This window comes from Dryobates pubescens, chromosome 4 (assembly GCF_014839835.1).
Source record: "Dryobates pubescens isolate bDryPub1 chromosome 4, bDryPub1.pri, whole genome shotgun sequence".
NCBI classification, from domain to species: Eukaryota; Metazoa; Chordata; class Aves; order Piciformes; family Picidae; genus Dryobates; species Dryobates pubescens.
In genome coordinates, this window is record NC_071615.1 from 31232807 (window position 1) to 31260478 (window position 27672).

Here is a 27672-nt window from a genome sequence, read left to right on the forward strand (position 1 = left end):
AGTTTTGTTTTTTAAAAGGCTGTGAACATCTGGGTGCAATTGAAATTAGTGATAATAGTAGAAAGCACCAGATTTCTGTAGGCTGATAAGGGATATTTTTGTGCAGATGTGGTGCCCAGCTCTATCCCTTTTTGCATAAAAGTTTGAAGATATAGGTGAGTGAAAGTTATGTCTCTTGTGTAGTTTTGGGGAATTTATGTGGAGAAATTACATTTGAGGGAGAGCTGTGAATATGTGGTAACTAGCTGTCACTAGAAACCCCTCTGATATTCCAATACCATAATAAAGGCAAAAAGGATTTCTTAGAGTGCTCCCCCACTATTGTTTACTACTCAGATGCATTAGTTTTTAACATTGATGTATAGGGAAGATGGAAAAGGCAATGTTATAGAACTGGAGAGGGCAGTTCTGTGCCAGGAGGGTACTAGGATGTGCTCATCTGGGGGTTCCCTCTCACCCACCCATGGCCTTGGACTCACTGCAGAGAGTATTTATCCTGTGGGATGTTGAGTGTCTTAGCCTGGAGAAGAGGATGCTCAGGGGAGACCTTATTGCTGTCTACAACTACTTACAGGGAGGTTGTAGCCAGGTGGGGGTTGGTCTCTTCTCCCAGGCAACCAGCACCAAAACAAGAGGACACAGTCTCATGCTGTGCCAGGGGAGGTTTAGGCTGGATGTTAGGAAGAAGCTCTTCAGAGAGTTATTGACCATTGGAATGGGCTGCCCAGGGAGGTGTTTAGGAAGAGACTTGATGGGGTGCTTGGTGCCACGGTTTAGTTGATTAGATGGTGTTGGATGATAGGTTGGACTCAATGATCTCAAAGGTCTCTTCCAACCTGGTTAATTCTATTCTATTCTATTCCTATGGGGCGACATTGACATGTTGTTACTCAGTCTTCCTTGGGAGAAATATTGATATGATATTACTCCCAAATTGTGCTCTGCTGACACAGAACCTTGGTTAACCACTCCTCAAATTCTCCATTATGTTTTTCCCATCATCTCATATCTGCTACTCAGAGCACACTGGAATTTCCACTTGAGAAATAGAAAAGATCGGTAATGAAATGATTTGACGAGCTCAGAGCTACTTTACTACAACTGGCTTAAGTGCATCTCAGATAGGCTGTGGTCATCAGCTGCATCAGGTTTCTCTGTGCCTTTGCTAGCAGAAGCTTCAGTGGGAGGCAGCATTTCAACAATGCAGAATAAGTCATAGTATCTTGTTTGGCCAAGTCCTTAGTCTAAATTGGCTGTGACCTTTGCAGAAAGATTTGACATTGAATGCACATGAGATGGCAAGACAGTATAACCAAGTGGTGTAAAATCCAGTAGCTTTGCTCCTTGTAGGGTTGTTTAAAATTTGGGTTTGTTTGGATTTGTTTATGGGGCTGATACCTCTCTGTTTTACATTGAGACATCAAATGAATTCCCAGAAGATCAGCTGGGGGTTTCAGATTTTCATTGTCCCTTAAGGTTTAAGTATTTGCAAAACTGCTCCTAAAGTTCACCTGACCCTGGAACCTGTGATAGAAACTCAACATGAGAAATATTCTCAGAGTTGATGTAAAGTCTGTAGAGACAAAATTATTATTCAAGTATCATAGTAACTGTGAAAACCAATTGCAGCCCTCATTGGTGAAGGTAGAAATCTGTTTGATCTTTCACAGAGCCAATGTTGTTGACTCATTTACACCTGTTACTGATTTAAAAGAAAGTGGCACTTTAATCTGATAGAGGTAAAGGACAGATTGGATTTTAGTGGTTTGAAGCACTTTTATTCACCTGCCATCTAAGTGACCCCAGCAGTAACTTTCACTGTCCATGGAGTAGTGGTGATGATTTATCCATGTAGGTGCTGATTTGTTGTAAGGAAAGAACGGCTCCTAATATAAAAGGAAAAGTTGGTGACCCAGGCTAACAGTGTAAGTGTGACCCCATCATGTTCCTTGCCCTGTGTATGATCTGCACAGGCTGAGAGGAAGTGCTAAATGCTTCTTTAAAAATTCTCTCTAGTGCAGGAAATAGAGAAATATGTCCCTAAGTACCTTTTGGAATGCAGATTATGTCTCCCCTGACCCATGTTATTGAAAACACGAGCCTTGTGAGGAGTGGGGAAATGAAAATTGCAGACCTTTTCAGTTTGCCTTTCCCAGCTGGTCTTTCTTCCCTTGCTGATCATAGTGCAGACATTAACAAAGCATGCAAAAGAGATGATGCTTGTTTTATCCTGGAATTTAGTTTCTTTAGTCTGTTAGGAGGAGGAACACATTAAATATGTGTTCCACTTGCATTTGATGTATGGTACCACAGACAGTGAATTCAAAAGTCTTGAAGCCTGATTTTCAGGACTGATTATTAACCTCCCAGTGTGGGTCATGTAAATGAAAGCTGCAGGTATTTCTTTCTGAAGGTCAGATTTCCTTCATTTTCCATGCAGACATTGAGATATTGACATCCTTTACATGCCTGTACAAATGTGGTTGCTTGTATTTACTGTATACATATGTCTACAGTCTATCCAGAACTTCTTTTGGTTCACTGTTTGTATGTAGTGTCTTATGTATTGAGATGGTGGTGTTCTGTCTGATTAAGTGATTATATCTTGATATTTTTTCACCTTTTTTCACTTTTGTTTTGTTGGTTGGTTTGATTTGTTTTGGGGTTTTTGTTTGGTTGTTTTTTTTTTTGTTTATGTTTATGTTTTGTTCACTTTTGTTTTGAGTCTGGTTTTACTTTTAGCCTTTCCTTCTTGATGTGAACAAGGTTAAGGAGGTCTGCGGTGAGAATATTGGCAGCCTTGCAGTTCGCATCCAGCAAAACAAACTGAAAGCCATTACTTGAATATGTTTCTTAAATGATTCGACATACTTTGTTCAGATGAGGAGGTGACTTCAGTTTTTCTTGTTTCTAGTGGGTGACAAGTAGTCCTTTAGATGTCATATTTTGCCTGGCAGCTCAGCTGTTTCCTATGCAGCAGGTGCTGGAGTAGGATGGCACTGGGTTGGCACCAGAGCTGCTCCAGCACCACAGCAGGCTGTCTGTGCCCTGTGACGTTACTCTTGCAAACAGTGCCTGGGAGCTCCCCTGCAAACAGGGAGTTTCCTAATCCTCTTCTCACTGCAAGTGAACCTAATTCATTCCAGATGTACAGAGATTTAATGACTCAGAAAGCTGCTCTCTTAAAATGAGACATGCAGCACAATATCCTACAGAATTTCATAGGAAGAACTGGTTTTGCAAAGTTTATTGGTGTGTGAATTTTGTGTAGGAGTAACTACAATGTTCTCTTAGAAAATGGGTTTTCTTTCTCTGCTGAGCAAAATGTTGTCACAAACCACTTGCCAATGGCAGGGAATTTGGAGTAGATGATCTCTAAGATTCCTTTCAACCAAAGCCATTTTATTATTCTGTGATCATTTTGTTATGATGTACTATTAACAGAGGAACGATAGCTTTAAAAAGTAGTAACACAATCCAGCGGTGTTTATTTTGACATTTTTTGTGGGTTTAGTGTTAAGTTAGGTTTAATGCTGAGTATTTTTTATTATTGAGTAGGAGGGAGGCCAATCTTGATTGTCTTGGCTTTAAACCTCAAAGTGCTGCTGCTACCAATTCAAAGAGGATTCTGTAGCATGCTTTGCATATGCAACCCTGCATAAGATTAATATCTTGTAATGTTCTTTTGCTTGTTGAAGCAATACTTCAGATTTTGTTAATGGCTCTGATAAATCTTGAAGTGATTGGAAGAAGTGAGATCATCAAGTTCATGAGAAATAATTTGCAATAATAAATGGTTGGTTTATTTCTTTGCTTCCAAATGTAGACTTCTGATTACTAGAAAACTCCAGCAGAATGTTTAGCATCTTTGTAATTTTTCACCTTTTCAACAGTAAATGTTGAATTTGGACCCAGAAGATTAAATGTTTCTAAGTGCTGTCATGTCATTGTGCCATTTATTTGGTATATAGCAAGCAGCAAACTGGAACCTCTCAAACTAGTTTTGCAATCTGTGCTGTATCTATCTTTGCAAATATTTATTTACACCTATAGGTGACTACGAGAATAATGTTTAGAAAGCTTAGTGTCTCACTAAAACCAAATCAGCAATAAGCGACATAGTTTCTCATGAGTATTATGGGGTTTCCTTACAGTCACAAAAGTGCCAGAACCAGGTCTCAGAGGCTATTTATTCCCAGTACAACCCCTCACACTGTGCACTGACTGTACAGCACGTTCCTGTGTTACCAGCTACTGAGCTTTTAAACAGTTGAGTTGTGACATTTCCATGGCAGGCAGAAAGAAGGTCTGGAGTGTGAAAGGTGCCCCGAGTTAAACTAGTGTAACTGTTTCTGCCTACAGTGTTGATGACACAACTTCCTACCTGGCCCTGGGAGCGGTGAGGAACATCTCACTTAACATTTCCATCTCTAACATTGGGGATGACGCCTACGACACCAATGTATTCTTCAATTTTTCGAGGGAGCTCTTCTTCATCAAAATGTGGCAAAAGGTAAGAGAGGTCAATCTTGCTGTAAGCAAAGCTCTTGAATTTAAGGCAATTTAAATGAAAGATATGTAGGGACAGGGGGTGGCCTGCTGAGACAGTTGGAAGTTATTTCTGGTTATGCTGGGCTTGAATTTCTTCCAGGCTCTTTACTGAGATTTTATTTTTCAGGTTTGATCTGTGTAAATGACACCTTTTGTGTTTCTGTAGATGACACAGCACTGTTATTTGAGGTGCACAAAAAAGTCCTTGATTGAATTACTAAGACAGTAAGAGCCAGAGTGAGACAGGTTTGAAAGCTGATTAGGGTACTGAATGGTGATGAAATACACAGAGTGCCTCTAGTTTGAGTAATGACACACTGCATTCAGCTGTCCTGGTCATGTCCTGACCTGGCCTCCTAGATTTTCTCTGTGTTGAAACTAAGATCCATGTCCTTTGCACATGTCCTGGTGAAAGTTTGGGTTGTGGCCAGGGCACTTCGCTAGATCTAAAAGCTCAAAAGTGCTTTTAATTTCAACTGCATGGAGTTAGGTGAGTATTTTGAGCTTTATTCTCATTACATTTAGGTTGAAATTTTTGGATGTTTTCATTAGTATGAGTTAATTTAGAAAGTTGTTGAAATACAAAACTTTTTTCAACCTGGTGGTATGAAAGCTGTCTGAATCTGAGTTAGGTGAAAATAATGATGCAAAATGGGACCTGTACAGCCTTAACAACAGTCTCTCTGTCTTTTGCTGGTTTTCACAGTCATTCATCTCCGTGCTGGAGCTTTCGTTTGCTGTGTAAGCCATAAGAGCAATTCTGAAACCAGTAGTAGAACTATTGCAAAGTATGAACTCAGTCCACTGAACCAGTGACATTTTGCCATTATCTGACATGATTTATAAGACTTTGGTTATTATAAACCTCTTAAATGAATTTATTACATAATAAACCAAAATATGAAAATTTCTTCTACATGTTACTTCTCTTGGTGTTCAGTTTTGATTATTATGTTTAATACAGTTGCAATTCTCAGAAAGTTGTCCTTGAATCAGAAGCTTTTTTTCCCCCCCATATATTATGTGCTGCAACTGTGTAGTTTATCAAGAGGAAAAAAGGAGGGGATAAAATAGAAATGCCTTGTGCCAATACACAATTTCTCCTTAATGGAAGTTTTATGTGAAGACATTCAAAGTCTGGCCTGGCTCCTGTTGGAGTCAGTGGGAGGGTTTCCATTCCTTTGCACTGGAAAAGAAATAACTTGAAGCATGTTCTTTTAAAAGGTTGCTGTGGGTTTTTTCCTTCTATGCTTGCATGTTGAATATTTTACACACATGGATTAACTGGAACGCCAGTTGCCTAAGCTATTTTTCTTGGCCAGCACTGTGAGGGAACAAGATGAAGATGATGTGCTGTTTCCCTTGGTATTTTACCTTGAGCCTGGGTCTATAGCAAGCTTGAAACATCTGTCCTGAGTGCTGCCTAGAAGGAGCAGTTTCTGGAAGGAGATGACATTGTTTTAGGGTTATCTCACTACTCAGTGTGTCTTTTGCTAATAGAAACTGGCATTTCTTTTTTAAAAGAGTAAAATGCAGGACACATCAAATAATTACATAGACTTCTTTTTCAAGTCTTGCATACAGGATCAGGGTAGAATCTGCTTTTATTCCTGCTATTCATATAATTGATTTGGTAGGGTTTGGGTTGTTGTTTGTTTGTTTGTTTTGTTGGGGTTTTTTGTTTGTTTGTTTTTGTCCTTTTTCCCCCCCTGAATAATTATTTTAGTAACAGTTTTGAATGCCCAATTTGTGCTGGGCTGTTTTACTTCCTCTCAGTCAACTTTTACTTTTAGAAAAACTAATATATCACCATTTGTCCATTTGGGAAATTGGATTATGACCTCATAGCCTCATTTACAGTGTTATGTTATCCTTAAGCTCTTTCAACAGTGATTTTTTTCTTTTTTTAAAGTATCACAGCCTCCATGTTTCATAGCCTACTTCCATCCCTTGGCATCTATGCATAACATGTATTGTGAATATATACTTTAAATAGATTATATTCCTGGTTAAACATTACCTAGGCAAAAATCCAGAATGTAAAGCCAGAATGAAAATGATGACTCCTAAGATTTCTAGTGGAGGAATTTTGGAATCCAAAGAGCTTCTTGTTGTGGCAAACTTTTAGCAGCAGCTACCTTTTAATGAATAATGCTCTAATGGAAGAGAACTGTCTCTTCCATGTGGGTTGCCTGAACTACAAGGTGATTCTGAGAACAGTGATTCCATGGTGGGCTTTTGTAACCAGTTTGGAGTCCTTTCATGTTGAGTCATCTGTGTGTTTTCCCTGTGTCACCGCTGGGGACAGTTCTAGCAGATTTAGTGCAGACAGTGAAAAAGTTTAGTGTTGGGTTTTTTGCAACAGAGTCGTTGAGACAAAATGGCACGTTATGTGTTGGGAATGGTCATGGATGGTCATGGTAGTGTTCCTTGAAGGATCTGAGTGGAGCTAGACCTTCTGACCTTTCTGGACACTAAGATTCTGTGATTCTATGTGTGTGGTTTCATGTGGCATATTGGATAGAGATACTATCTGGAGGATAGTCAGCTGTTGGAATAATCTCCCTGGGGAAGTGGTGGGTTCCCCAACACTCTGGACTGTGCTTTTGCCAAGAAAGGTTGGACCAGATGATCCTTGAAGTCCATTCCACCTGGTATTCTATGATTCTGATACCTGGCAAGGCTTTTCTGCATCTCTGTAAGGTAAAAAAGTGCTCACTGACTGGTATTTAGGAGTCTCCACCAGTTCTACTGTATGATTTTCCTGTTGTGCTGCAGCCAGTCCTCCCTGTTTCCATGGCCAAAGCCCAGTATTTTCTTTCTGTATTTCCTGACAGGTTTTCTCTTCAGAGGCAAAGGAAATGACAGAAGATGAGTTCTCATTCCTGTCTGTGCTCCCTGTAGTGCTTTTAACTCACCACCACTGGTGAAGCACCTTTGAAGGTGCTGTCTTCACCAAGGTATCAGAGTATCCCTTCACCCTCCCACAGGGGGAGTTCTCTGGGGAAATGAGAGTGTAACTACAAAATGCCAGATTTCTCCACTGGTGAACTTCCTGAAGACTTAGGAAACAGCTGTGGATTTTATCTCTAGTAGCTTGTTGTGCATATTCTTTTATTGTATGTTTACATTTTCTACCCTACAATTATGCCAGTTACTCTTACTGGGCATGACAACTCTTGTTATGACCCTTATCTTTCAGCATCTAGATTTGATGAGGCTAAACTATTTGAGATGAGATTCTAGAAACAAATTACAACTAACATTGCTTATTTAAAGAGAAAAAAAGGTTCAGCTAAAATAAAAAAGTCCTTTCAGGGCTGGGCTCTTTTTTTTTTTTTTTTTGAGAGAGAGATTGGTGAATGTCAGATATTGGTATGACTCTTGTGCAAAGTTTTAAGCACTCATTCTGTGAGAACAGGTTGCTTTACAGGTACATAGAAGTACTGCACTGCATTGAATTTCAAAAAGCGTCCACTAAGAAAACTGTTCCTTTTGAAACACAAGAAGATTTAATTATGCTGTCTTTAAAAAAGAAAAAAGAAAGACACCTCATCCTCTCCTGACAAATCCTGATCCCCTTTTCTGTTTTTGTTCCATAATCATAATTAATCTTCAGGAAGTATACTATCTCAGTATCTCAAAAGTCTACTTAACAGAGGGGATACCAGTTTCCAATAGAAGAATGCAGAGTGCTGCTGAGTGCTGAGTCTGGAAAAAGACTAAAAATCTATTTGTGCTAATATCTACACCACTTTACATCTCTTGGAATTGCCTCCTGACCTGTGATGTTCTGATGCAAGTAGATATGTCAGCAATAGGCACTTTACTTACTGTTCGTTAGCTGCTGTATTTTCAGTACAGTGGCAGAAAGAGCATTGTCAGTGGCAGTCAAATAGTGTAGGACAGAGATGTATCTTTATTAAAGCAGCTCAGCTATGCCATGAGATTTTATAGCAATAGTATCCAAAGAGCATATATAACATAAGAATAGTAAGCCAACAGCAATAGCCTAATATGTATAGCATTAATCTCTCACTGCTCTTCAAGGGCAGGCAGCAATCTGTTAGCTAACCCCATTTCAGTGCTGGTTATGGAGCGAGTCAGGAAATCCCGCTGCTGACAATCATTTCCAGCCATGGATTGTTGCTAAATTTCAGACAGGCTCCCAGCATTGAAAGCCAGCTGTGTGTAACATTCATGCTGCTTCTCACAGCAGCTTTTGCAAGCAACAGCTGAGTAAAGTTAGCAGGGCTGGGCCAGGGCAGGGTGAACACCAAGGTTGTGGTTTCCCCAGGCAGTCATTTCCCCTGTGTACCTGAAACTTTGGTATGGAGTGAGAATTTTGCTGATAATCAGAGCCATGCTGCTTACAGGCTCTGGGGGTTTTCTTCCAATGATGAATGCAGTACTATCTCTTTCTGGGTTGGCAGGGACCTTGTACAGTTTGGATATGAACTTTTTCTTCCTCACTCTGAGAGTGCATCCTAGTGTCTCTTGACTGGGATTGCTCAGAAGAGCTGCAGACACAGGCAGAGTTTAAGTTTTTCCAAATGGAAATTCTCTTAGCCTGGTTTCCTATACTGCTCATATTTTCTAAGACTCTTAAAGCTGTCTGAGGCTGGATACTGGTGGAGCACAAAAGCCAAGACATGCCCTTTTTTGGATCCAGCTGTGCCACTGGAAGAAAATTCAGGTCCTGGGTATTCATTATGTCTCTTTTTCCAGCAGTTACTGCCCCTTTGGATCCAAGTTAACATGACCAGTATCAATTCACATCCAGCTGGTTAGCAGAAACCTTTTAAATTGGTGGTTTGACTTAATCCAGATGAGTTCGTGTGGAGTAAGTTGGACTTGCTCCTGTAAACCACTGTGCCAGAGGGTCAGAGGGGCAGTGATGCCAAGTTGCATGGAAGCTGTGACCCCTTGTGCTGGTACAAGTGTGTCTGGAAGATTGCCCAGGTCATATATCACTTATGTGAGGGGATTTGATCCCTTTTGCCAGGACAGCTTTTATAGCCAGGACTTGGGAATGTGAGTAATGTGTCAGTAATCACACTGCCACACTCTGCCTCTCTGTTTTGGCAAATCTAATGCTTAATTCTGGCTCCAGAGAACACCAAAACATTTTGCATCCCTGCTGTAAAACTGCCCAGTTTCTTAACAGGGAAGAAAAGATATGCACAGTTCAAGCTATCTGACTTCATTGTTTAATTTTAGTTTTCCTGTGAATGCTCAATGAATACATCAGTTTTTTATGCTTCACTAATGACAAGTAAGGGGCAGCACTTTTTCCAGGCTAGGGGCTTTTAGAGCTGTGTAGTATGCCCCTGCTCTTAGTAGGTGGGAATTGAAAGCTAGACTTTTGATCGCCACATTCATGGAATGGGCGTTGGATTAGTTGTGCTCTTAGTACCGATCAGAATCTTTTTTTCTCCTCTACTGATTTAACATGTATGCCTGGAAGAAGTCTCTTTTCTCAACAAACTTTACTAATGGAAGGAAAACCTCTAAAGTATTTTGTCAAAATCTCAGTTAGCATAAATGATTCAGAAGCTGTGATTTTTCAGGACTTCAGCTCTTGTTCTGCTCAGTGTTGTTAGAAGAGCCTGTTTGTGTGTTTGATTGTTAAATCCTGTTTTCAGGAGCAGCTTAACACTTAGAAATCTAATTTCATGTTGATAGTGTATTAAGATGTCAAAAGCCTAAATGACTCTGGCCTTGCAAAAACAAATGCAGGTAACTCCTAACTCCAACTAGCTTAAACAACAAAAACAAAAACCACACAACCCTAAGTTTTTGCAATCTCAAGCTACTTGCCGCAAAACAATGAGCTGCAGTGGGGGGTTCACCCCAAGTGTTTCCACAGAAAGCAGCAGAACTTTAGTTTCAAGAAGACAGAACTTCTGATGATATGTCTGTTTCTTTCCAGTGAGGTTAGACAGAGTGAAAATTTTATATTGCAGTAGAAAAAAAAAAAAATCTCTGTTTTTAAGAAAATGATGGTCCTGGAATAATATATGTGACCACCCTGATAGGTGGGTGTGGAGCTCTGGTTTATGTGATGTTGAAAGTATTTGTCCTGGAAGTAGCTCATCATGACTCGACTGTTTACAGTGAATTCTAACCTACCTGCTGATGTACCACGCTATGTGGTGTATCACTATGGCTCACCATGGAGATCCTGCCTGTTGTCCAGGTAGAGAAGGGAAAAGGACATCTGAAGCACTGAAATTCTGAGACTTCTTTGAAGGACTGAAGAAAGACTTCCTGTGTGGCAAGTCCCTTCAGTCTCTGCATGGCCCACAGCTTGCTGGCCAAGCTGCTTTCCCCTGCACATCTTCAGGAGCTGTGCAGACTGACAGCCGCTACTGTGGTCGCATCTGTGCTGGCCATGTGAAAAGTCTTTAGAAAAGGAATTCGTCTCCCTCAGTGTCTGAGATTCAGACACCTCAATCTAGACTGTTATCCTGATAAACCACATTGCTAGGAGAAAGGGAAAACCCTTTGCAGTGTAGAGCCTGAATACAGTAAGCTTAATACACTTAATCTTGGATATGCTTATTTAAAGGCTGTGTTGTCCCTATGGAAATGTCACCAGCGACTTGCCTGTATGCCAGTGTCTCTCCTCATTGTTGTGTTTTGCTCTTACATTCAGTGGAGAAAGACTTGCTGGTGTTTGAGGTGAGAAATCTGTGGGACAGGGTCGTTTCCTGTGTTCCTGTGATGTGGCTTAAAATTGAACTTTGGCATCTTCTACAAAAGTCTTTAATAAGAACTGATTTGCACGCCTTTCAGTGACTTTCATTACAGCAAGAAATGGGAGTTTGTTTTTGTTGTAACTTGAAGCTTAGTGTATTAAGTTTCTGGTATGAAAGGTCAATTCTATTCTTGCAGGAGTTTTCTTTGGTCACTTTTAAGACAGGCAGCTCAAGGTGGTGCCAGAAGATAAATGATACCCCAAGTGGCAAATCCAATAGACCTGTAAACAAATATATTTATGTTTACACTTCACATAATGTAAAATATATTTACATTATATGTATAATATACAGGTACCATATATGTATGTATGTATGTTGCTTAGTCCTGTGGGATGTTCTAGTTCCAGTGCCATGTGATTGAATGTGGTGGCAAATTGCTCTCCTTCACCTAGTTATTTGGATTTCCTCTGGGATGCTGGTAGCCCTGAGGATTTTAGTCTTTTTCTTTCCTTTGTTACTTCTCCTCTTTGCTTGTTCATTCTTTGCTCTTTACCTTCCTTCAAAACCATGGTGGAAGAGTTGCAGGAGAGCTTTGATTTCTTCTAACAAACTAGGTGAGGCAGCCTCCCTTATCCTGGAGCAGGCAACAGTCAGGTATGAGCCCTGGGTTCAGCTGGCATCATTCTGTGTTCCTGGTAGCAGAAACAGGCATGTTAACTCCTGCTCTGAAGGAGTCCTCCAGGCCCCAGATCTGTTGTTTTGTGGGTTTTTGGTTGGTTGGTTTTTTGGTTTGTTTGGTGGGTTGTTTTTTTGCTTGTTTGGTTGGTTGGTGGGTTTTTTTGAGAGGTAGCTTCCTGTAGTGTTTCATCAAAACCAGAGGCATTGAGCAAGGTGGGGGGAGGAGTGAGATATGTTTCAATTGGCTCCGTTTCAGGCTCTGGAGTTTAGTGGGGGACCCCCTCTCCAGGCCATTTCAGTGGAACCCCCGCCCAGGCTGGCTGCAGAGGATGCATTCACAGCTGGCAGTGCTTTCAGAGCCTGCTTTTGGGAGCAGGCCAGGAAACCTGTGCCTGACTTCTGGCTGTAACCCTCTGCACTTAGTGAGGGAAAAGGGAGAAGTGCACTAAAAAAGCTGCTCCATAAAGTAGAGCGGCACCTCTTAAAGTAAAGCCTTATAAGTGACCTGCTAAGCTTTTGCTTTAAAAAAAGGAAAAGTTATATATTAAAACTCCTCTTCCTGTTTCGATATCCAGATGCAGTAGGTAATGGATTATACCTTTGCATTTCATCTGTGTCCCAAGGCTTTGTAGCATTTATCATGTCATCAGGTTTTCCTGTGAAGTCCTGATGTGCCTTGCAGTTCAATTTCTGAAAGACCAAACCCCCTAAACCTGTGTGTGTTTGCAAAAGGCATTTCTTGGGGTTTCAGATTCAGCTTTGTTTGTTGGGGATTGTAGACTGAGCTAAGGTTTATTAATTCCAGGGAAATGTCTAGTGCCACATTCATTGTTGTTATTACCTTAATATTATTTTTTATTACCACCACAGGAAAGAAAGAGGAGGAAGGGATAGGGCTTGGTTTTATTGATTGTGTTTACTCATTCAGTTGGGTTTTAGTTTAATTTCTTACCTTTATTTTTTTTTTTCCATTATTTGTGAGGGTTCCCCTTTGCTTTTACATTGAGCTATGTGTAGCTGATTACATTTGAATTTATTTCCTGAACTCATTATTAATTTAAGTATTTCATTATAACACTAAGAGCAAATAGCTGTGTTGCAGCTGAATACATCAATGTGGAGTATGATTGATACCTTACACACAGAAGTTTGGCTTACAGTATATGTAGGCATATATTATTTGTACTTTTAGAATTACCATTGGGAAATTGTTGGTTCTTTCATTTGGATTTGGCCACTTTTTTTTTCTTTTTAATCTGCTTTTAATTTTAAGAGAAGTATATTTTGAAGATGTTCTCGTTATTGTAGAATAATAATGCCTATAACCTATGGGTTATCTGCAATAATTAAAAACCAATTCCTCTGCTAATCATAGAATCACAGAACTGTTTTGATTAGAAAAGACCTCTAAGATCATCAAGTACAACCTTCAACTTAAGACATCCATGGCCACTAAAGCATGTCCCACAGTGCCATGTCCACACATTTCTTGAACACCTCCTGGGTAACTCCACCACCTCCCTGGGTAACCCATTCCAATACTTGGCCACTCTTTCAGTAGAGAAACTTTTCCTAATATCCAAACTAAACCTCCCTGGTATAATTTCAGTCTGTTTCCTCTCCTTCTGTCACTGGTGCTATGTAGTGTGAGATACATGTATGTGTGAGCACATACGTACATATATCTCCATGTGAAGTGAGATGAAGGAAGGCTCATCCCAGAGCCCTTTCTCCTCCCAGTGGCTTCCTTCTCCGGAATTTTTCCCTGGGTTATTGGAAAGCACTTGTATGCCTGACCATGCACTGCTGTTATTAAGCTTCTTGTAATATTTCTATGCAAAGATCATGAGGGAATAATAAAGATAAAAATGTGTGTTCATGCACTATTTTTTTAAAAATAAAGGTGTAATCAAATGCAGTGCACTGCTGACAAATGACAACAGTATATGTAGTTTAAATATACAGATAAGGGTTTGAAGAGTATAGGAACATGCCAGTGTCCAATTTCTGACTTTTCTTCTTTTGACTCAAGGCTGATTTTTTTTTTTTTTAAACTTTATTTTATTTTTCTGGATAATTGTATTGTGTCTTGACAGACATTGACTCTGACAAAGTTTCTGAAGTTTAATGGAGGAAAGATGTTTTGGGATTTGCAGAATTTAGCTGACTATGTCAGAGATGTTTTGTGGAATAGCTTTTGTGGTTGCTTTTAAAATGTATTACTGTGGCCTCAGAAACCTGATTTTTCCTTGGTAACGAATGGGGCAGTGTACGTGTGTTTGAATGTATGAGTGTGTGCATGGAAGAAAGCAGCTGAATTTGCTCCAGATATTGTACAACATGAATAGACCAAAATTATAAATACTTCTGACAACACTGAATCAACTCAGGGATTCTGTATGTCCCTAATCCTTCCCTAACTCAGGCAGAACAGGCTATTTTTCAAAATAAACATTTCAGTGGAATTAATGGAATAGCAAGAACTTTTGAAAGTTGAATGATTGGTATTTCCAGTTGTGTTGGCCCTTTGATCCATGAAGAAAACAAGGGCTAAGCTTTAAAGCAATAGGAGCAACATATAATTTGGAAATACCTGTGAGGTCAAATTATCTATGAAGGTACCTGGCATTGTGTGAAATCTTACCAGCTCTGGTACAATCATGACATTTTTTCTCCCATTTCTCATCTGAGCTGCCTATGGAGGAGGAGCTCAAACTGAGCAGGTTATGGGTCATGAGTGGCATTAATGAGTTAATCCTGGTTTGAAACTAATATACTTTGTCCGCCTGCCTCAGCTGGAAAATAGTATGAGCAGTAGACCTCAAATGAAGCTTGATGTTAGCTTTTTTTTTTTTCTTGCTTACTTGCTTTCTTTTTTCCCCAGTGATTTTGAAATGCTGCATGCAAAGAAGAGCAAGGGCAAAGGGGTGTGTTTATTGTTTTAGCCAGAGTTCCAAGAAAGGAATTCTTTCTCTTTCTATTCCAAGCAATGATTGCATTTTTCTACTATAGAATATACTTGTTATGTGAAAGACACTTGTGTCTTACTGGAAGTTACAAGCTTCATTTTTTAGTGAGGATTACAAAGGATCACTGTAATGCCTTTGTTTGCTTATTATTATACGTGGATTCCTACAGGTGTAGAAAGGTAGTAATTTCTTTGTAGTGATAGATATGAATTCCATTAAATTAATCAGTGGGTAATTCAGGCTTGAAAAACTGTCTTGAAGTCTAAATTTGATGCTTCACTTCTTTGCATTTTTAGTTTTAGTTGCAGAGTTACAGTGACTGCTCCATCCTACAAGCAAGCAGGCTTTTTGTTCTTGCTTTCTTTGGCTGTCTAAAGTGGGGAATTGATACAGTGAACAACTCTACTTTTGAAAGACTGCTGATCATATCACAGCCTCAAATGAAGTTGTCTTGTTAGAAGTACATTGTCATTGCTTAGTGTCCTTTAAAGGGAGGGAGGACAAAGGAACAAGTTGATTTTCAAGAGGCATAAACCAGAAAGGGATCCAAATGCAAGCAGGACTCTCTGCCACAACCTGCTCAAGATGACTTTTGCTTAATTACTACAAAGAACACGGGATTTCAGCTGAACTCTTGTTTAGCTGAACACTGTTGCTATTTTAGTAGAAAATGAATGAACTGACTTCGGAACTGGTGGTTCAGCATTATTTCCTCCAACACTTCCCGGTCCATTCTTCTGTGGAAGTAGGCAGATCCCATCCCAAAGCAACCCCCAGCCCAAGACAAGTTTTAAAAGCAAGGAGTGTTGGCAGAAAATGGTTGGGCAAAACTTTAAACCCCTTACATGCTCCACCAAAGCCTCAGATAGCAAAATGCCCAGAAAATGACAGGACAGGATGTTTGCTTTGGGGAATTTCTAGTGCCTGCAGTCAAGGCAGCTGCTGGCATCCTTGCAGTTCAAGTGGTTCCTCCCTAATGGGAGGTGTGTGGGGATGGGAGGGAAAAGGGACCTTGAGATTTGTGGCCCAGGAAAAACATTTGATTTGGGTTGTGTTGTGGAGTTAGAGGGGCCCTCAGAAGCCTGCAGTTATCCTGAACTGGACCAGCAGCCCCCTGCACTGAGAAAAGATGTGTGAGTGCCAAACCTGAGCTAATGCATCTTCCCTGGGGCATGAAGGTAGCTGCAGGGGCCAGAGCCTCAGCATGAGTTCCCAGACCAATGGTGTCAATAATGATGTCACTTCTCACATGCTAATTGGGGCTGTGAGGGGCCGAGGTGGACTCAGAAAGGCAAACTTGTCATTAAGAGCCAGATTCCAAAAAATACATATTTTCTCTGCTGAGAACTGTTTTCCTATGTGATGCATTTGTACCACTGTCTGTGGAAAGGATATAAAAGGAAGAATAAGTTTCCCATCTCTATTTCAAACTTTTATGAGTTATAGTAAAGACATCACAGGGAAAGTCTGGTGCCTCCAGCTGTTACTGACCACTGGGGACACGGGTCATCCACCGCTGTGAAATAGGCTACCATTGTGTGCTTGGAGGACACTGTCAATTTATCCAAAGTAACAAGCTGTGTAACTTAGTCATACAACCCTCTGTGCCCAATTTTAAAGAGCATTCCTTATGTTATTAATAACACAGTCATGCCTGAGGGTGCTGCAGTGGATGAGTGCTGTCATGTGGCCAGGTGGAAGTCTGACCTTCAAGCTGCTCCTGCTCTGCTCTGCTGGCAGTACATGCAGCCATACATTAATACATATGGAAAAGGGGCATATAGTCAGGCCTGACCAGGCAGCATAGTTGATATGTGGCCAATCTCACAATGAATGAGGGACAGATGTCCCCCCATGTCTATGGGGACAGTGGACCTTGGTGATGTTCCCTGGATTATTTCCTATATCTTGAAGAAATTAAGTTCAGCAAGTTTCAGAAATTGGGGAAAAGAAAAATATAGCTTGTGCAGAACAGTGAAAGCTGATGTAAGTTTAATTTGTTTGTTAAAAACAAGAATTAGCATAGCAGCAAAGAAAGTGAAACTTCTCAGGGTGATACCAAATGTCCCTTTTCCCTTATTAGCCTTACCACCAGGCCTGCAGGCCCCCTGAAAATGGGAAAAACAAAATCACAAAACGGCTGCTTTGACTGATTCTAAAAGTTGTTTAGGGGGTTAATCACTTGTGTGACCTGACCCCAACATTTCTTCTGCTTCTTCATCTTTTAAGACTGTGTTTTAAAAGATCTGCTGCACTAGCTTTTCACTAGTTAAGAGAAATGTTTATGAGAGAGAGGAAAAACAAAAATGTGGGGAATATCCAGTAAATAGAAAAGGGTTTTTTTTCTTTCTTTCCCTTATTACTCCAAGATTTGCTGTGTCGACTGGGATTGGTGAGCTCACAATCTATAAATAGGTTCCATGCAGGCAGGAGAGGGAAGAGGCAGGAGGCTCTAATTAATTATATAGAAGTAGTTGTTTTCACATAATAAGCAACAAATCCAAGATGTTTGAAGCCAGGCTCACTGGGCTGGGGGTGGGGTGTGTCTACAGCATTTACTAGTGAGATCATGGAATAGGACAGGAAATCTCTCCTAAATGCCAAAGAAAACTTTCTCTTTTTTTTGTCCCCACTTAGTTCTTTTTATGAAGAAACAACTGTTGAGGTTCCTCAACTCCCTTTCAAGATGATTTTTCTGATAATGAATCACAGGGTCAATTCATTATCCAAATGCAGACACAAATGCTCTGATCCCCTGGATCTTTAGATGCACATCTGGCTGCATGTATGTCAGTGCACTGGGGTGTGTGGTTTTGTTTGCTCATGTAAGCACTGGGATGACCAGGGTCTTTGCCTGTGAAACAGCAGTTTGTGGAGCTGCAAAATTTATGATGTGTGACATTCACATTTGCTCATTTGGATTGTTGAGGGAGTATCTGTGTGTTGAAAAGGGAAGGAAAAGTTTCAGTCTGTGTGACACTTTAGAAGCTGACCTTTGCAGCACACATACACAAGATCTTTTTATTTTATTATATAAGTTGATTGGATATCCAATATTCTCCAATTGTTGCATTCCAGAGATTAGATAGATTCTAGTTTCATGACAATTATCTAGTTGAGCAAATCCTTAGTGAGTCTGTATCTCTCTGTCTGTAATATTTTCTATAGCAAGTAATGGCTGAGAATAATTTTCATGCTATAGTTGTATTGCTGCTGATTCATCATTGGCTTGTCCTTCACATTATTCACATTGTTACTTGTATTCCACCTGTGTTTGGAAATTATTTGCAACAGAAGAAACCTGTGAAGCTCAGGCAGTGGAGGTGTTATGTTAAATAAGAGTCAAGCCATCTTAATTTCTTTCCATCATGAGCATCTTTTTCCTCCTTATGTGTGATTCCATCACATACTTGGCCTTGGCGAGTGGAGAAGCGCGCATAGAAGATTTTCGGAACACAGGGTGTTTGCTTGAAGTTGCCAAGTAAACTATGTTTCAAAAACACGGAATGAACCTCATGAGATTTTCACCCTGACAGAAGAAACTCCCTGAAATGCATATGAGAATTTTTCCTGGACCTTCAATTGTTTTTTTGAAGCCATGGTCCCCTGTTCCAGACCACTGCAGTCCATCTTCAAAGCTACCATCAGTAGTAGGATTTTATTTTATTTTTTCCCCAGATAGAGTTGCACAGTCACAGCTCACAGGAGGCCCCATTGTCTTCCCAGGTGCCACTGCTGCCACCTGGAAAGCTGGCCTCAGGGAAGCAGTGCATCCCACCACCACACACAGCTTTCCCCGTGCCTCCCTCAGTCCAATCCACATGTTGTACAGTGCAGGAAATTGGAGACTGATGGTAATGGATGTTTGAATGCTTTGTGTGTTTGTAACTTCTGAAACAGAGGACTGAAAAAAAAAAGAAAACAACCCCCAAAACTGCTGGCTCAGTTTGTGATACACCGAAATTTCCAAACTGGAATGAGTTGCTGATGTCTCTGGCTGTGGCTCATGTAGGGTCAGGCCCAGAAACAGAGGAAATATTAACTGTTCAGCTGACAGAGTACAGCCAACAAAGAGGCAAAGCAGACATAGTTATATGAGGAAAACAGAGGCCCAAAGGACTTTCAAAGTGATATTCAGAGCATCTTTAAAGAGGTATCTGAGGTACTACCATTGTGGTCATGTCAGATGATTTTTTACTTGAATTATAGTGCAGTGCCAACAATAGTTCCCAGTCAGTAATACCCCTGATCATCTTTGTTTTCTTGTGGGTTTAAAATACCAAATGAAGCCCCATTTTGGAGGTAAGTGTGATATCTGTGAATTCTGTGTCATAAAAAAATGAGCTATTGTATGCACAACAACGGGCCTCCAAGATTAAATTACTCTGAGCTGCACTTGCTCTCAGTCATAGGGAGACTCAGCCTGAGCCAAGTCTTTTTATTGTAGAAATAATCCCCAAGCTTTCCAGAGCTCAGGTATCCTTAACTGCTCTGTACATGTGAGTACCTGTGACCCACATTCTTTGGTGACCTCAGTTACTGTGGAAAGAAAGTACAGGTGGGTATTAAATTAACAATCTTCATATCCTTGAAGCCTCAGTGAAAGCATTAAGAGAACTGTGAGAAATAAGGGTGATAGGAGCAAAAGAAAAATCATGTTCTCAAAACCCCCAAGAAATCCACGTTGTTGACAGTATGATGAAGGGCTCAGACCAAGATTATGAAGAATGATATGAAGAAGCTACCTCAAACATCATCAAAGAAATGAGCATTTATTTTTCATTCCTGATATTGGGAGGTGTTTGTGTGACCGAGCTTTGCTGGCTAAGTGCATAGGAAGGAGATTACCAGCTGTGAACAGACATATGTTCAGTGATATCTCCCAAATGTAAGAGGCTCTTAAAATGCAGGTCAGGTCTATGTAATTGTGTTGTTGGTTGGAACAAAACATCTGGATGTTCATGTAAAGTCTCATTTGTGGAAGCATCCCTATTCACCCAAAGTACAAATTGGAATTACTGACAAATAAGAATATGCTTCAAGTCGGTATCGGTGATGGCAATTTAAAAAAATGAAAAAAATAGCAAACCAGCATTTTTTTTCCCAGTGCCTGATGTAAGCCTCTACCTTTGGTGCACACCAGACAACCCGTATTTCCAAGTAAAAAATGGTAATGTCTATACACTCTAGAGTAGAACAGAATAAACCAGGTTGGAAGAGACCTTCAAGATCATCGCGTCCAACCCATCATCCAACACCATCTAATCAACTGAACCATGCAACCAAGCACCCCATCAAGTCTCCTCCTAAACATCTCCAGTGATGGTGACTCCACCACCTCCCTGGGCAGCCCATTCCAATGGGCAACCACTCTCTCTATGAAGAATTTCTTCCTAACATCCAGTTTCTTCCTAACATCCAGTTTCTTCCTAATATCCAGAGGATACAGTAGGTCGATGCATAGTACGTAACTTTTGAGTCCTAGCATAGTGTGGACAGTGCAAGTAGCCCTCTTTTGTGTAATTTTCTTAGTACATTTGTTTTAGGACTTGGATGAGGATCCTTTTCATGATCCCCTGTGGTGGCAGGTGTAATATAGTCCACAGACAAGCATTATAGCAAAGAAAAGCAGTAACAAGAAAAACAATAATAAAAGTGTGTGCTCTGGCAACAAGTGCAGGGTTCTTCAATATTCACTCTTCTCATTCTTCTTTTGTACCCTTTGAAAAATGTGCAGCAGCATAAAAAATTCTTACAAGTTAAATAAATTCTCAACATCTTCAAAACGAGAGTGTTCTGCCAACACATCAAGGCTTCCAAGATATTTTCTCCTCTATTCCAGAGCGTTTGTGCTAGTAGTCAGGATCTGCAGGGCAGACTTTTTTCCATCTAATCAACAATAAAAAAAGCTTTAATTTGAGTATAGCTAGGAAAGAGACATATAAGCAGCTGGCTACTTATCTGATTGACTCTTCTAAGAATACGAAACACTGTGAAAAGTTTCAGGAAGAAAACAAAGTTCTGCAGATAAAGCTTTACACTTCCTCATTGGAAGGGAAGCTTCCAACCCCTTTGGCTGATTTATAAGCAAATTAGAAGCTACTAATGAAAGTAATGCAATAAACTGGGTTCTCAGCTAGGTTGTATAGTCATAGAGAGACTATAGAGAAGCTAATAGAGAAGGATTACACACTGAAAGTGTAATCTAGCATCAGCATCCAACATTTCTGTAAGGCCTGACTCATGATGTTTCTGTTCCTTATTTGTTAGGTAAGACATCACCAACACTTCAGCCTGCTGGAACAGTGTGAAAATTGAATATATTTAGTGCTTACAGAGTGCCCATGTGTTACAGAGCTGAACACTATAGGAAACCCTGTGAAGAAACAATTTTCTCTGTCTCCAAAACAGTGCACTGCAAATAAAGCCTGGAGGCAGACAGCAACAAGGGAAAAAGCAAAATGTTTGAGCTTCTCCATCCATGGGAAAAGTTTTCTGGGTAGCCTGTGTGATTTAGAAAAATACAGAAGACTGAACCAGTGTGGTGCAGCCAGACTTATTTCTGGTATTTATTCCACATCTAGCATTGAACAATTTGACTGTGCAGCATTAATGGAGTCATACAATATTTCAGAGTGGAAGAGACCCATAAGGATCATTGAATCTAGCTCCCTGTTCCTCACAAATCTGCCTAAATCATTGGATTAAGAACATTGTCCTGACACTTCTTGAACTCTGACAAGTTTGGTGCAATGATCACTTTACTGGGGAGTCTGTTCTAGTAACCAACCACCTTCTCAGTGAAGAATCTTTTCCTAATGTCCAATCTGACCTTCAATAACATTAATTATATTAATATAATATATTATATTATGTATGTTAATAATAGTATTAATATTAATCATTAAACAGGATGCTATGCTAATTAAACCAGAAAGTCATTGAAGTCAGTCTTACTGCATCCATCAAACTGTTGCAAGTAACAGCAGCAAAACCAGCCAACATATCGTTATCTGTCCTTTCCTTAACAAGAAACCAACTGACATCTGCCTGCCTGCTGTCAGACTGCAAAGGCAGGCAGCTGCCAACCTGCAAAATGAAGAAGTACTGTGTTTTATGGTTTATCAAGAGGAGACTTCTTTCTGTTATCCTCCGTTTTGACATCTCTGAAGCAATATGGCCTTGAGGAGTCGAGGCAGCCTCTTGTGTCTGTCTGGTCAGTGTCATCAGGAGACAGCTATGTAAATAAAAACTTCTCTTGAATGAACAGAGGCTGAGAGTTGATGAGAGTTCATAGGTTGCCACAGATAGACAGTAAGGGACATTTGAACAACATCAAACCAAGAATGTTCCCAGAGGAAACAGCTGTGAAATTTTTCATTTGGTTACGCAGCTGCTCAGAGCTTGTGTTTGCTTGGTCTCCCATATAAAACTGCAGAACCTCCCAGACTGCTGAGAGGAAAAGGCATGTGAAGGGGATGCTTCACCCGTGAAGCTCTTGCTCTGCTGTTTTGTGTTAAATGGAGAAGAAAATCTAATATAGCATATGAAAGTGAAAGGTTTTACTAGTGAAAATAGGTGTCTGATTTACTGGCTCTTCCCTCTATTAGAGAAAGTTGTCACTAAAAAAAACTTGGTACCCATTCTCATCCTGTGAACCAGAAAACGAGATTGGGACAGTGAATGACACCAGGACCAGATGAACATTTTGTCCAGCATCTGTATATGGCATGATCTGGTCACCTTTGCCCAACACAGTTCTCCACAGTACTGGTACCTGGAAAAACTGCCTTGGGGAAGCTGTATTCTAGAACATTTGAAAGCTGCCTTTTAATAATCACAGAACAACTGATGTTCTGAGTTACCCAAGAAGCTGGGCTGATACTCTAACATGTTTAGTCTTTTCTCTACTCTCTGTATCTTGGATCTATGTTCTAGTGGTTGTCTTCTTCCCGGTGCTTATCTGTCTAAGGTGGAGTAAGGAAGTGCACTTTTCATTATTGCATGGGTATAGAGTTTTCTGGGAACAACACTGATATAGTGGGAAATATTTGGTTTTCTGTGATACTTAATCACAATTATCTGTTTCCTGGTAATCTTTTACTTCTCAAATTTGTCATCTCCTGATCTTTTTTCATTTTCTTACAGGAGGAGATGGGCATTGCCTGTGAGTTGCTGGAGTCAGACTTCCTCAAGTGCAGTGTAGGATTTCCTTTCATGAGATCAAAATCTAAGGTAGGGTGATATTTGCATTTGTAGAGTGATGTTTTTTTCACTTCATTGTCATCAAAGAGTGGGTGGAAAAGCAACTACTCTGTTACATGTCTGTGACTGATGCTGTCTGTAGCTTTCTAGCCCAGACATTCAAGCCTTTCACAGTTACAGAGGGGAACCATCCTCTTTCCCTCCAGACAGAGCTGATTACAGTATCCATTGAAAAGTGATGCAAGAGTTGGCAGCTACAAAAACCATACATATTTTCTCTGCAGAAAATTAGAAAAGAATCCTCTCTCTTATTTATGTTACCTTGGTCTGGTTTTATTTGTCTTCTCTTACATTAAACTGCAGCTGAAATTGTATGAGTTACAATGAAAATGTCTTAATGACTTTTTCATATTATGGTCTCTGCATAGCTTTTAAAGAGGATTTTGGTCAGTAATAGAAGATGAATCACAATGTTTAGAAATCCAGCTGATTTCTTTCTGCTACTAAATTGAGCTGTACAAATGACCAACCCAGAAAGGTGAGAAAGTGAGGAAAAAAAGTTCAGGATGATTGACAGATGAATGAGCCTGAAATTTTCCTGAAAATTTCAATTGCAAACCCAAATCCTTTCAATTTGAATTGAAAGGTTGTGGCAGTTTTGGGCTATGCCTTTAAAAATTAGCTGCAGATTTTGAGCAGGAAAATAGAAAAATATTAATAATTCACTATTGTGTGTAAAAAGGAAAACAAGAGATTATTCTAAACTAATTTCATTGGCCAGAATGTGTGGGATAGATGCAGATTGACCATAACAATCTTTCACATTTTACTTTCATTCCCATTCCTCCTTTTCTTCTGTGGTCTGGCTGTTCTGCTGGGAGGATAACGCCTTTGACCTTGAGATGAGACTAACACTGCTTTCTTCCAGCTTCTATTGTGTTGGGGGGGGGAGGGGGGGGGGGGAGTGGAGCAGCTTCCCTGATCGTTTTGACCAGGGGGGTTGCCATGCCACTTTCTGACCGTAAATACCTGTATAATATTTGAATATACTGTATATTTTGTACATATTCTTTGCATTCCATTGTAGAGTGTAGTTTTTGCTTTGTAAATACAGCTTCTATTTGCTTCCAACTGAGCTAGTTGTGCTTAGTTAATGCGAATGGAAAACTTTAACCCACCACACATGTCCTTTGACCCAATATGCAATTTTTTGGTTTATGTGTTGTTTTGACTGCAACATGATCTTTTGAAATGTTTCAAAACATTTTAAACCAAATAGAAAGCATTAAGTGAGTAGCAAAATATCATCTGGAATGTAAGAATTTCAGTGTTTTGCTTCAGAATTACATATTCATTTTGTCTTCAGGACTTTTTTTCAGCAAGCCATTGAAATTAGCATGAATTTGTTTAGTGTTTCACTTGATCAGAAACTGGTTTGGAGTTAGGTAGAAAAGTTGTTGCATGGGGAAGCTAATATAGTGGTACAGTGGTGATGAAAGTAGATTCTCTCTTCAAAATTAGTGCTTGATTTTAGTCATTAGGATGGGAGGCCGGACTACTGCTTTACTTGTACCGATTGCTCCAAGTCTCTCTGCAGGCCTATGATGTGATCTGTATTTCCTCAAAAGATCTCTTCACCAAGATGTGGTGCACAGATTGATGCTGAGGTAGCTTCAGGTAGTGATCCCCGTATATGGAAGACTCTTCTGGCAAATGATCTCCTCAAGTATCTGAATGACAGGTCTAGTAAAGACTTTTTCACAATGAAAGAAAAATGTGGAGTCTTCTGTATTTGAACACAGAAACAATTGCTAACTTGTAAAAGCTGCTCTACAGTAGAGGAAGCTCTCTTAGCTGTATCAAAATACAGTCTTTTGTACACCTAGGCCAGTAGAATATATGTGATGCTTCAAAATAAGTACACATTGAAGCAATATACAGTGTTGTTAAATATAAGATTTTCTTTGTGCAGTATGAGTTCAGTGTGATCTTTGACACGAGCCACTTGTCTGGGCAGGAAGAAACACTCACCTTCCTCGTCACTGCCCAAAGGTAAGAGAACCATAGTACATTCTGATGACCTGAATATTCTCTGTATACAGAGTGTGCATTGCCTATACTTGAAGAAGCTTTTTATTGTGGAACACTGGAAGAGGTTGCCAAGGGGAGTGGTGGAGGCCCCATCCCTGAAGACATTCAAAGTTCAGCTTGATGGGGCTCTGAGCAACCTGATCTAGTTAGGGATGTCTCTGCTTACTGCAAGGGGGTTGGACTAGAAGGTATTTAAAGGTCCCTTCCAACCCAATGCATTCTGTGATTCAATGATTACTTGTAGACAAGTGTATGTATTATAAATGAGGTTAAATCACTGTAGCTAAATGTGTGCATCGAGGTAATTTAGAGGAACTATGTAACACAGCTTCCTGAAAAATGAAGTAGGAACTTTCCTAGGCATTATTTGCCAGCCAATTACAACTCTGAAGAAGCATTTTTTGTTCTCTCAGTCAGAAGGCCCTAGTGTTTCTGTGTCTGTCCCTTTGGGCCCCACGTCCAGCTCAGCTCAGTTGCGGTTGACTATCAGCACCAGGCAGACCCATTTCTTCCAGACTTTGAATGAAATAGATTTACATGGATGCAAACCAAAAAAGATAAATGCTTTAATCAGGTGGTCAGGGGTCTCACTCAGTTGTCAAAGTTGCATGTCTGTTTTTTCCCCCCTCTGGGTCTTCACTGAGCTATGACAGACTGCATAAAACAGGTGAATAGGTTACTTCCCCAAGGGCACTTGGAGCAGGCGTTCAAGTAGAGTGGTGCCAAGTATGTGTGCATGGGGATTTTATCACAGGCAGAATAAATGACACATGCTCTGTGCCTCCTAAGATGATGCACCAGAAAGAGCCAGGCTCTGTGGGTGGCAGTGACAGTGGCACAATTATGTTAACCTGGGCCATGAACTGCTGCTTTGATGTGCTGGATGTATAATTGGTTCCTGCTTCAACTTACTGTGTGAGTGAGCTAACTGCATACCCTCCTGCATCAACATCAGGATCTCCAGCCTTAGTTCTCCTCCCTAATCTGATGACACCTCACTGACCAGCTGCAGATGAGAGATGAATTTAGCAGTTGCTGACTGACTGCTCTCATAGGGCATAGTATCAGCTGTAGGTGGGAACATAGTTCTGCAGCACCTGGGGCTGATATGAAACAGTGAAAATGAGCTATCATCAGAGAGGCAAGACCATGCCCTGCACATTAGAGAAGTTTTATTCTCCAAGGGAGAAGTTCATCTTGTGTTTACATGACCCTGTGATGCTTCTAGGTCAGGGAGATGCATCAGTATCAGCTAGGTGAATGCCAGATGGTGCAAAGATGAGTCAGCACTGCTTTAAATTTTCCCAGGCAGTGTTTTCCAGACTGTGCTGCTCATTTCCCTGTCTTGGATAGAACCTAGCTTTTCTCTGTAACTTCACTCCTCAGATTTCTATACCCTGAGAGAAGGGTGAGAATCAGTGAGGAGGGTTTGTCAGTGCCTTTAACTGGAATAAAGAAATAAACAGTAGTTTGTACACATAGTAGAAATGCTCAGAGGGGTTAAGAGAAAGTTTCCCATCTCAGAAGTATCGACAGGAGGCCAACTATGGTTTGAAAGGTTCAGCTGGACCTCCAAAGACAACAGTGCACATCCCAGTATTGCTAATAATTTTCTCTGTGACTTTGGGCAAATTGCTGAGTTCCCTCCCTATCACATAAATGTAATAAAATTTTTCTACCACAAGAGAAGGGAGCCCTGGGGTAAAGTCAGTGATAAGGAACTGGAGAGGAAGTATGTATGCTGTGGCCAGACAGCAATGAGTGGGGACATTGTTTTCACACAAAACTGGAGCTACTCTGTGAGAAATGGCTGGACACAGAGAAGCTATGCCATGCTGTCATAAGTATTGCCCTTCAAGTGGCCACTTAATCTTGTCCCCTGGAGCTGCAAACTTGGCATAACATCTGTAACAAGAGACTGGTTCAACAATGGGAGAGAAATAAACATTACATTTACAAGTTTTGTTTAAAAAAAAAAATCCAAATCCTCTTCTGTGCTTCCTGGCATGAACTATTTTTCTAGAGCTAGGTTCACTGAGCTGTAGTCACCTTCCCTGACAATACCTTTGCTTCATTTGAAACAGATAAGTACTTACCCATGGACCTGGTATGGCATTCTACTTGCTTATTCTGCTTACCACCATGCTATTTTGGCATTTGTGTTGAATGAGAAATGTCTCCATTTTGAACTCTTCCCTGAGTCTATTCAGAGGACAAACTTCCCCCCCCGCCCCCTTCTTCTCTTTTTCTTTTATTCTTTTTTTCCCCTGGGACTGAAAGCTTGTAGGCTTTTCCATCTGGGCCATACTTTTATTAGCAGACATGGCCAATGTGTCAGTTGCAGAAAGCCGAGCTGTATCTGCCAGCAGGCTCCATTTGTGTAATCTGAGCAACTCATCATCTGCATGGTATCACTTGTGATGTTACTGCCTCCTGTTGCCTCAGTGATACTGTCCTCAAATAAATAGGATCAT

General features: G+C 40.4%; 1 protein-coding gene across 1 annotated transcript in view; it reads left to right on the forward strand.

The window, feature by feature from the left end:
* The window catches only part of ITGA9 (integrin subunit alpha 9), a 209771-nt gene that overhangs the window by 130703 nt on the left and 51396 nt on the right, over positions 1 to 27672 (forward strand). The window contains exons 18-20 of the mRNA XM_009904757.2: positions 4363 to 4513; positions 23051 to 23137; positions 25080 to 25159. Coding sequence (XP_009903059.2) covers positions 4363 to 4513; positions 23051 to 23137; positions 25080 to 25159 — 318 coding nt within the window. The remainder of the gene's footprint in view (positions 1 to 4362; positions 4514 to 23050; positions 23138 to 25079; positions 25160 to 27672) is intronic.